The sequence below is a fragment of the Alosa pseudoharengus genome, unplaced genomic scaffold (genome assembly GCF_046254945.1).
Source record: "Alosa pseudoharengus isolate Yale_2024_CS ecotype anadromous, Long Island Sound unplaced genomic scaffold, YU_APseudo_1.1 YU_APseudo_1.1_scf_8, whole genome shotgun sequence".
Taxonomy (NCBI): domain Eukaryota; kingdom Metazoa; phylum Chordata; class Actinopteri; order Clupeiformes; family Clupeidae; genus Alosa; species Alosa pseudoharengus.
The window spans coordinates 28,416,877-28,426,876 of record NW_027468870.1 but is presented as its reverse complement, the minus strand read 5'-3'; the positions used below and the strand labels follow the sequence as shown (position 1 = coordinate 28,426,876).

The following is a 10,000-nucleotide window of genomic DNA, read 5'->3' as shown; positions in this document are numbered from 1 at the left end:
GAGGGAGGAGAGAGATGGGACAGATGGAAAGCCAGAAGCTTTGAGCCTAGACGAACAAGGACCCACTCTCGGACTGTCATAACATTGGCTTCCTTGCACAGGGACATCGAGCACTGAGCCTTAATAAACAGTAGAGCCCTTCACTACTGCTCTCCTCACTGACAAAAAGAGAAAAAAGATAAACCCCATTTTCCCACAAGGTGTGAGAACGCAAAAAATGATCTTACCTGTTGTTTTTTACTGCAACTTATACAGGATTCCTGTGAGAAAGAGGCTATGGAGAGAGACAGATGGAGAGATGGAGATGGATAGAAATGGAGCAGAGAGAAGAAGAGAGCGATAGAGAGAGGAAAATTGAGAGAAAAATTGATTCTGAGAGAGGAAGAGAAAGACAGGGTGCCATGCAGGCTTATGCGGCCCACATCTTACCCACAGAGGCCCTGAGGGGATATGTCTCCCTGCTGCGGTTCAAGCACCTATTAGCTAAATCTGCTTGGGAGAGACACAGATACTGTACGCTATGGGCCCTCAGCGCTAATCCGCTCGTGCTATTTAACCGGCTGCTCATGTCATGTCGTTTAGCAGACTGGCGCTGTAAAGGGGTTGTGTGCCTAGCGTTCTCATACGGAAATCAGCATAAAGCCGCTACTGCAGCTTTCGGAAAGTGCACTCTTGTGCTCTTGTAAGGACAAGTGCCAAGGTTTTTTTTTTAAAGCCTCTTTGTTTATATTGTGCCTACTGTAAAAAAACTTTTGAACAAGATCCAAGTGAACTACACTCTCTCTCTCCCGCTCTCTCTGCATCTGTAGGTAGAGGGCCAAGCACTGTCAAAACAACAGTGCAGATGAATGTCCTCCAGAAAATAACAAAGGCAGAAGAGAAGCTCAAAGGCCTGAAAGAGTGTTGAAGTACATTAAGGCAGGAGGAGTGTGTGTGAGACGCTGTGAAGTTGTCGTGTTTGGTTTAGAGGTTTGGGTGGCTCTAAGGGGTCTGCACACACAGGGCGAAGCTCACGCTTCACGTTTGGCAGCAGGGTAGCCAAGATAGTTATTGAAGCTGAGTTACAGTCTTTGCAGGCGCCTTGAAGTCTGGCACACACAAACAGTATCTGAAGTGATGGCTAGGTTTACTACTCCTGGGGAAAGGCTCAGACACACAGATACAAACACATGCACGTGCTCACAGGCTATCTTTCTCCCCTTTCTCTCTCTCTCTCTCGCACACGCATACAGTACACATACATACACACACATACACACACACGCACACACCTTCTCTCTCTTGACCCCATCTTACACACACACACACACACATTTACACACCCACGGTCTGGGATTGTATGAATGTATGGTGACACTTGTGTCCTCTTCAGTTCCTCCTCAGATCGTGGTGCGTCCTCGGGACCAGATCTCGGCTCAGGGCCGCACCGTCACCTTCCTCTGCGGCACCAAGGGCAACCCTCCCCCAGCAGTCTTCTGGCAGAAAGAGGGCAGCCAGGTGAGTGCCTGTGTGTGTGTGTGACTGTGTGTGTGTGTGTGTGTGTGTGTGTGCACATTGTGTGTACATTTGTGTTTATCTCTGTTCATCTTAGTGTGTGTGTGTGTGTGTGTGTGTGGGGGGGGGGGGGTTGGTGGAAATGCATGTGTAGATATATTGCTTTGTGTTTGTGTGTGGGTTTGTGTTTAGCATCTGTCTTTCTGTGTGTGTGTGTGTGTGTGTGTGTGTGTGTGTGTGTCTGTGTGTGTCTGAATATCTGTGTGTGTGCGTATGCTTATGTGTGGGGGCGCCTGACCAAACAGACGCGATTAGCACAGGCCCCCTCTGTAATCTCACTGCCTGGTTTGGGCTATGTGAGAGAGAGGAGAGGAGAGGAGGGCAGGAGCGGAGCCAGTTTCTCTGTGTGTGTGTGTGTGTGTGTGTGTGTGTGTGTGTGTGTGTGTGTGTGTGTGTGTGTGTGTGTGTGTGTGTGTGTGTGTGTGTGTGTGTGTGTGTGTGTGTGTGTGCATGAGTCACATGAGTCACGGAGCAGCTCTGCTTCTAAATCAGGCCTCCGCATAGCATGGATAAGAGCTGCCTTTCTACTGTAGGAGGCATGGATGGGAGGGGAGAGGAGGGAAGGGTCCGTGGAAACATTGAGCCATACGGATTGCTCTTTTCTCTCTCCATGGCTAATCTCAGAGACGGGCGTGTGTGTGTGTGTGTGTGTGTGTGTGTGTGTGTGTGTGTGTGTGTGTGTATATGTGTTTTTGAGTCAGGGGGTTATGTTGAGAGCTGAATTTGGAACATGCTCTTGTGTGCAGGTGTAGCTTTGATTGGCCCGTGTTTGTTTTGTGTGTGTCAAGTGCATGTTTTATAGATTGCGTGTCCTTGTTTCTGTTCTGTGTGTGTGTGAGCGCACGTGTATGTGTATATAGATGGGAGGGCGCTTATGTTTATGTGTTATGTATGAGTCTGTGTGAGACCAAGTGTGCCATAGTTGAAGCTTGGCAAGAGAGACAGACAGAGGGAGCGAGAGAGAGACAGTGTAAGAGAGAGAGAGACAGCGGGAGGGAGAAAGAGAGAGAGAGGGGGATAGAGAGGGAGGGAGAGAGAGAGAGGGAGAGAGAGAGAGAGAGAGAGAGAGGGGGGGATAGAGAAAAGAGAGGGGGATAGCTTTACATGGTGCCAGTGACAAATCTAAGAAACACGTCTGTGCCCACGGTCCACCACATGCCCAGGTGCAGAAGTGCATTCTGGGAAGGAGTGGGAGCTGGCAGCGCCGGTGGCGCTTGGAGACGCACGAGAGACGGCAGGTGTGGGAGGAACAGTGGAGCCTCACGGCACAGCCTCACTGAGTCACAGGAGTGTGTGTGTGTGTGTGTGTGTGTGTGTGTTTTCATTTTGTATGTGTACGTCTGTGTTTGTGTGTGTATGTGAGTGTGTGTGCTGGAGGGAGAGCCTGAAAGCAACTCTTGCCAGGGCCTGGTGATAATGTATCTATATATAACCAGTGACTGAGAACGAGAGAAAGAGAGAAGCAGACAGAGAAGAGATAGTTCTTAGTTGTAGATGAAGAGGAAGAGGAGTGGAGGCCCACCTCCATCTGCCTCACACCTCCACTCCCGTTGCGTGGCGGAGAGGTGGCGAGGCTGATGGAGTGCTCTCTGTCACCTCAAACAGAGAGATGAGCTTTTTCCAAATCCTTTTTTCATTTTTCATTTATTTGCTTCTGTGTGAAAGTGTGAGTCTCTGTGTCTGTCCTTCTATTTGTGGGACTCCATCCTCATCCCACATACACACAGTCATGCATTCTCTCTTTCTTTCTTTCTTTCTGTCACACACACACACACACACACACACACACACACACACACACACACACACACACACACACACACACACACACACACAGACACAGCTCAGCTGGTCTGTGACCACTTAAACTCAACTCACATTCAAGGTCCAAGTGATCCATTCCTCCCAGATTCCTTTTCATCATCCTCATCTTCATCATGCCTCTCCCACAGCCCCAGCTGAGAGCTCTCAGCCAGGCACCATCCTCCCCTGACAACATCCAGTGTAGGCCAGCCAGCCAGATAAGCTTCCTTCCAGTACAAACAGCCTTCCTGGACATTTCTGGAAAACACTGTCATCAACACAATTACAATAGACCGACACAGACTGAGTGACACCCACACACACACACACACACACACAGACTGTTTGAAGGATTTTTTCCCACCCCCGTGGTTGTTTTTATCCCTCCAAGATCCTGCTGTTTCCCAGCCAGCCTCCGTCCGAGTCCGGCCGCTTCTCCGTCTCCCTGAGCGGCGAGCTGACCATCACAGATGTGCGCGGCGAGGATTCTGGGTACTACATCTGCCAAGCCATCAGCGTTGCTGGGAGCATCCTCACCAAAGCCCTGCTGGAGGTGGAGGACGGTGAGTCCGGCTCCGCCCGACATCATTAGTAGCCACTGGTTCTGGCCCAGATCTGGCCCACGTCTGGTTTGGTTCAGGCCCAAATCCGCCCGGATCTGCTCGGCTCATGTCTGGATTCCTTTACTGAAGCATGCGGTCTTTTCACTCTTTTTCTCAGCTTACCGTGGAAAGACCTCGAAGACCTAGCGACCCAGTTGGTGAACTGCTTCATGTATGCTACAGCAGAGTCTAGACCTTTGCTAAATATTGTTCTAATATCCCACTGTTAAAGCTGCAGCTTTGGTTTTCTTCTTACTTGTGAACTTAATCACACAAAAAAAAGATTGTTAACAGTTAATTTTCAGAGTTGAACAAATTCCTGATTGAGTTTTGTGTGCCTTTCCCCCCTGCACCACCCTAATAATTAAAGACTTCAAAGCCCTCCCGAATTAAAAAGCTCTGCTTTACCCCCAAACGAGGAAGCCAGCAGGAGACTGGTGGAGCGTAATCAGACAGGACATGTCAGAATAGTGTGTGCATATACATGTAGCCCCGGGACAAGCCTGCCTCCCAGGCCTGGTTCTCCTCTGACGCCGTGATGGAGCTCTGTGTGCTTGCAGCTGTGCTCTGTGGCCTCCAGCGTCTCATAGCTCTTATTTTAATGATGCATCGCCTAATGACTAAAAACAACATAAAACCAAGCAAGAAACTTTCTGTGCCTAAAATACAACTGTAATTGTACTCAACATCCTCATAAACATAAATGTCACATGGATAGGCGGAAGTGTTCTACCAGCCTACATATTTACATAATGGCTTAAGGACTGAAAACAACAAAAAAGCAAGCATTCTTCAATTAATTCCCCTGCATTTTAATTTTGTTTCATTCATGACCATGGTTGTATAGGTGAAATTAATGGCATGTTTTAAATCATTACTTTACAGTTGACTGTCTGGTAGACTGTTGAGGTCGTTGCAGGAGAATAAGAGCATGTTAAACACTGAAATAAATGGCCAGTTAATTATTTATTAATGCGTCAGACCGTCACTTGGGTCAATAGACAAGGAGTGCTTTCAGCTCCAGGCAGTCAAACAATAAATAATTCATAAAGACTTCCCATTATAAATCCTTTGCATTACTGATGTACCCCTGGATATGCTAATGAGTTTAAATTGAAACTTAAAGCACCACTATCTGAGTTGTCTAGAGCTAGAGAGCTAGCTAACCTAAAGCCATACAAAACCTGGCAAACCCCACCCACAACCAACCAAACTAGGTGTCTGTTAATAGCATACCTCACAAAGTGGCAAATTGTTGCTTAGTGTTGCTGTAGTAGGGTGCAGATTGAATCTACTGAATCAGCTATCAGATATATAACATTCTAGTGCTGTGTTTGGTGCTGATATTTTATGTGTGTTTTTGCTTTTTCAACCTACAGTGCCATCAGACCGAGTGCCTCCCATCATCCGTCAGGGGCCAGCCAATCAGACGCTGGCTCCTGGAGTCATGGCCCAGCTGCAGTGTCACGTGATGGGGAACCCCCTTCCCAGCATTCAGTGGGAGAAGGACAGCCAGAGGATCCTGGCCAATGACGAGCGCATCAGCCTCATGGAGAACGGCACCTTGCAGATCATAAACCTGCAGGTAGGCTACGGCAGAGAGGAGACCAGTTCCAGGGTAACAGAGAGCCTCCATTTAATGCTGGTGTAGTCTGCTTAAACAGACCAAGTTACAGTATGTTTCAGTGCGTTTGCATCAATGTGGAAATATGCTTATATGTCCATATGCTGGAGAGTTTCGAAATATGGAGCCTCGAAACTAATGTTCAGTGATCCTGCTGAAGTTTTTACTTGAAAGTTCTTTGAAAGTTTCTCCGTCGCTCATTCGTCATTCTCTCTCTCGTTGTCTATTTTGTCTGTTCTATTCCTATCTTCCCTCTCCTTCGTGCTTGCTCTCCGTATCCCGCCATTATGAAGTGCTTAATGACTGTTGACACAGAGCAGCAGAGCCTCGTCATTGTTAGCATGGCGCGCGCGTAGCGCACAGTCCCCAGCTCCTGGCCTCGGTGGGAGGCTTTAATTGACAGCTAACTGGCAGGTGTAATTGACTGAGCATTAATATCGGGGTATTAATATCTCATTTCTGAATTGCTTTATGGGCGATCCAGCCATCAGAGTGCAGCCGCCTAATGGAATTAAGCCTCATTATTGTTAGAATAACGAGCAAATGCTATTGTTAGCATTAGCACGAGGAGCTTTTTAATGAAATGTGTTCGGGCTTGGCCCTTGATGGCTTGGGATTCACCTCAGGTTATGGAGCTCTGCTTAGCTGGGGCCAATGTGTAAATTGATTGCGTCCGCAGATGATTAACGATCGGGGTAGACTTTAATTAAACAGTCTCTCTGGTTAAGAGAAGAGATCCAGAGAGAGAGAGAGAGAAACAGACAAAGCAATCTTTTGCTGCTATAGTCAGCAAGTGTCAAATGTGATCACTGTTCCTCAGCACTCATTAGGGACCTATAAGAATCCTAATGATCTTTTTTTTAGAGTGAGTTTAAGCAAAAAGCAAACCCGCTAGGTGATGCCTTGCTGCCTAGCTGATATATATAGCCTATTGCAACCCTAAGGACCATGATTCATACTTTTCTACACATAAAACAGTATTAATGAAAAATTCATACATTCATACATCACATGGTGTGGAGTTGGTGTATTTGTAATGGTTTGAAAATAATATTTTGTCTGAAAGTGGCCATCTGTGAGTGGATCAGCATGGCTCTGTCAGGTGCTGCTGACCCTGCTCAGGGTCTGTTGTGTATCAGTTGTGCATCTGTAGGCCCATCATGTTTACAGGCCGAGAGGGGCAGGGGGATGAGCCCCTTAACAGATGGCATTGATTCACTCTTAGTCTCAGTCTCTCTCTCTCTCTCTCCCTCTCTCTCTCCATCTTTCCCTCTCTCCCTCCCTCTCTCTCTCTCCCTCTCTCCCCCTCTCTCTCTCCCTCTCTCTATCCCTCCCTCTCTCTCTGTCTCTCTCTCTCCCTCTCTCTCTCTCTCTCTCTCTCTCTCCCTCTCTCTCTCTCTCTCTCTCTCTTCCTCTCTCTGACTCGCTTGCTCTCACTGTCTCTTTCTCTTTTTTTTCTCTCTCTCTCTTTCTCTCTTTCTGTCTCTGGATGCTGGCAGATGTAAATGTGCTGTTGCTGCTGGAGACTGCCTAAACAGCAGCACGCACTCAGACCGGAGCTGGGCCAGCTGTGGCCCAGAGTCTCCCGAGTTTCTCTGTTGTCTGAGTGATGATGGTGGGGAGTGCGCTAGTATTGGTGGGTGTGGTGAGAGTAGCGATTGCGTACAGAGAGACAGAAAAGATGAAGAGAGAAGAGAAAGGTAGTTTACTTGGGAAAAAAAGACTGAAAGGGGAGGAGAGAGAGAGACACAGAAAGAGAAAGAAAGGGAGAGAGAGGGAGGGAGGGGTAAATGTTTAGTCCTCCATCAGCTCTCCTTTCATGCGTTTTCTTTTACACTCAGTTTAACACAGAGCTCAGGAGGCGTGATTAATAGGCAGGTGCCCGCCCGGTAACCTCCCGAGTGTCCTTCTCATCCACCAATCACGATGCAGCACCCAGTGCCACATCTACCCTCACAGACACAGAAAGTAAACAGCCAGTCTGATCTTTACTTTCTTTTTAAGTTAGAAAAACTTTAGAAACTCACTTTTTCCATGTCTGCGTTTTGGGGTGGGGAATCATTACAGCTGAGAAAACATTACACTGTAATCAAAGACGGATAAGGGACCTCCAAGCTGAGGTGGAGGAGTGTCTGTGTATGAGTGTGTGTGTGTGTGTGTGTGTGTGTGTGTGTGTGTTTGTGTGTGTGTGTGAGAGAGAGAGAGAGAGAGAGTGTGTGTGTGTGTGTGTGTGTGTGTGTGTGTGTGTCTATGTGAGAGTGTGTGTGTGTAGCCTGATTTGTAGTCTTCAGCCCAACCAGTGTTGTTCCTGGAGGCTGAGGGACATGGAGCCAAAGCCACGAGCTGTCAGCTCTATCAGATGCCCCTCCCTGCTCCACTGGGGCACGTGCAGTGCAGTGGCTACCGTGCCGCAGCGTTCGGGACGCTCACGTGAAATTTTAATGCCTCCTCTGCTCTCTTGTGCTAGGAATGCAGAGGGTTAGTAATCAACTGCAGACACAGCCCACACACACACACACACACACACACACACACACACACACACATAGTGACAGACACATTACACCCTCACAAAGTTTGTAGGACCCCGTGTGAGTGAAGTGCAGTGCATAGCTTGCAGCGGAAATAAATCTCACATGTTAGCCGGAGGTCCCGACAGTTATTCTGATTTAGCAGGCCTTGTCTGTAGTCTGCTTGTTGTAGCAGCATACCAAAAGATCTGAGGGTGTCCAGACTCCTTGTCTGTTTCTGTCTCGAGCGTCCACGCTGCACCCTGTTAGTTCATCAAGTGGATGTCTGGCTGTCTGCTTTGCATCTCGATAAAGTGAAATGTTTTCCCAGAATAGGTGTCTGAGACGGTTAGCTCCTGCTTGTTGCTGACCAAACTAAATTCGTACAAAGTGGAGTGCATATTTTATCAAGATATAATAATGCAGTGGGTAATCTCTCAGTGCAGATAGAAGATTCATCAGAGATACTCATCAACAGTACCATAAGAATAAAAATACAGCTGCTAAAAATGGCCCTAGTTGCTTTGCTTGTAAAGGCATTGGGTTGAAATTTGGAGCGTTATGCGTTGCAGAGGTGTTGACAAAAGAACTCTGTCCAGGTTCGTTAATAAGGGTCCTATGTGTCTGTCAGTGTACAGATAAGAAATGTCTGTCAGACTCCTCCACATATTAGCTCAGAGTTTCCACTGTGGCATCAAGGGACTGATAAAGTACTGCAGTCGTTATCAATGCAGTGTGATTATATGCAATTCATAACATTAGAGATGGTTTGGCAGATGGCTGTGTGCAGCATACACAAAATAAGGAAAGCCATTTATGGGACGTTAGCAAACCTGTTTTCTTTATGCCTTGAAAAAGCCATACGCTGGTAATCGATTCTCTTGAATGGCTTTAGTACAAATCATGTTTACTCGACCGTAAAGTCCCTCTTTTTTACCACTCTCCTGGCGACACGGTCGAAAAGGCATTGTATTTCTCAGTCCATCCATACAAATGTTGACCCTGAGCTTCTTGTTGCTAGGAAACGGACTCGGGGACCTACACCTGTGTTGCCTCCAGCTCGAGCGGAGACACAAGCTGGAGTGGAGTTGTCACCGTGAAAGGTACACACACACACACACACACACACACACACACACACACACACACACACACACACACACACACTCCCACACACACTCCCACACACACACACACACACACACACACACACACACACACACTCCCACACACACACACACACACACACACACACACACACACACACACACACACTCCCACACACACACACACACACACACACACACTCCCACACACACACTCACACACACACACACACACACACACACACACACACACACAAGCCTTGATGGAACGCACTCCTTTGATGTTTCATCTACACATGTAGAGTGTGAATGAGATTTGTTCACAGCTCAGTATCATGGGGTGAGAACGATTAACTCTACAATGAGAAAGTGGCTCTGTGAAAAGGCTCAGAAAGAACATTACAAACACTTTAATACTCGTTACTTATATAATATGGACTATCCAGCCATCATTTTATATAAATCTATTTTCACATTTCAATCTGTATGTATCATTTGTTACCCAATGCTCTATACTTTTTTAATCATGTATTTACTGTGTACAGAGCAGTGTAATACAAAATGTTTTCCAACACAGCAGAAGTAAAATAGTGAAACATATTTGTATCATTTATTACCTTTTAGTACTGTTTTTACTGCTTGGGAATTTCCACTTGTACTGCCAGGGCTTGTCTTCATTGTGTGTGTGTGTGTGTGTTCCACAGAGAGTGTAGACTCATCGGTGAGCCAGGCGTCGGAGCCCATTCAGCTGCCGGGTCCTCCCCAGAAGCCCGTGGTGACGGACGTGACCCTGAACAGCGT

The 10,000-nt window shown here is 47.2% G+C and overlaps 1 protein-coding gene across 1 annotated transcript in view; it reads left to right on the top strand.

Annotated features, from left to right (window-relative positions):
• The window catches only part of robo3 (roundabout, axon guidance receptor, homolog 3 (Drosophila)), a 68,190-nt gene that overhangs the window by 38,602 nt on the left and 19,588 nt on the right, over positions 1–10,000 (top strand). Inside the window, exons 6-10 of the mRNA XM_076274075.1 lie at positions 1,373–1,497; positions 3,749–3,920; positions 5,339–5,544; positions 9,115–9,196; positions 9,904–10,000. The exon at positions 9,904–10,000 is cut by the window's right edge and continues 72 nt beyond it. Coding sequence (XP_076130190.1) covers positions 1,373–1,497; positions 3,749–3,920; positions 5,339–5,544; positions 9,115–9,196; positions 9,904–10,000 — 682 coding nt within the window. The remainder of the gene's footprint in view (positions 1–1,372; positions 1,498–3,748; positions 3,921–5,338; positions 5,545–9,114; positions 9,197–9,903) is intronic.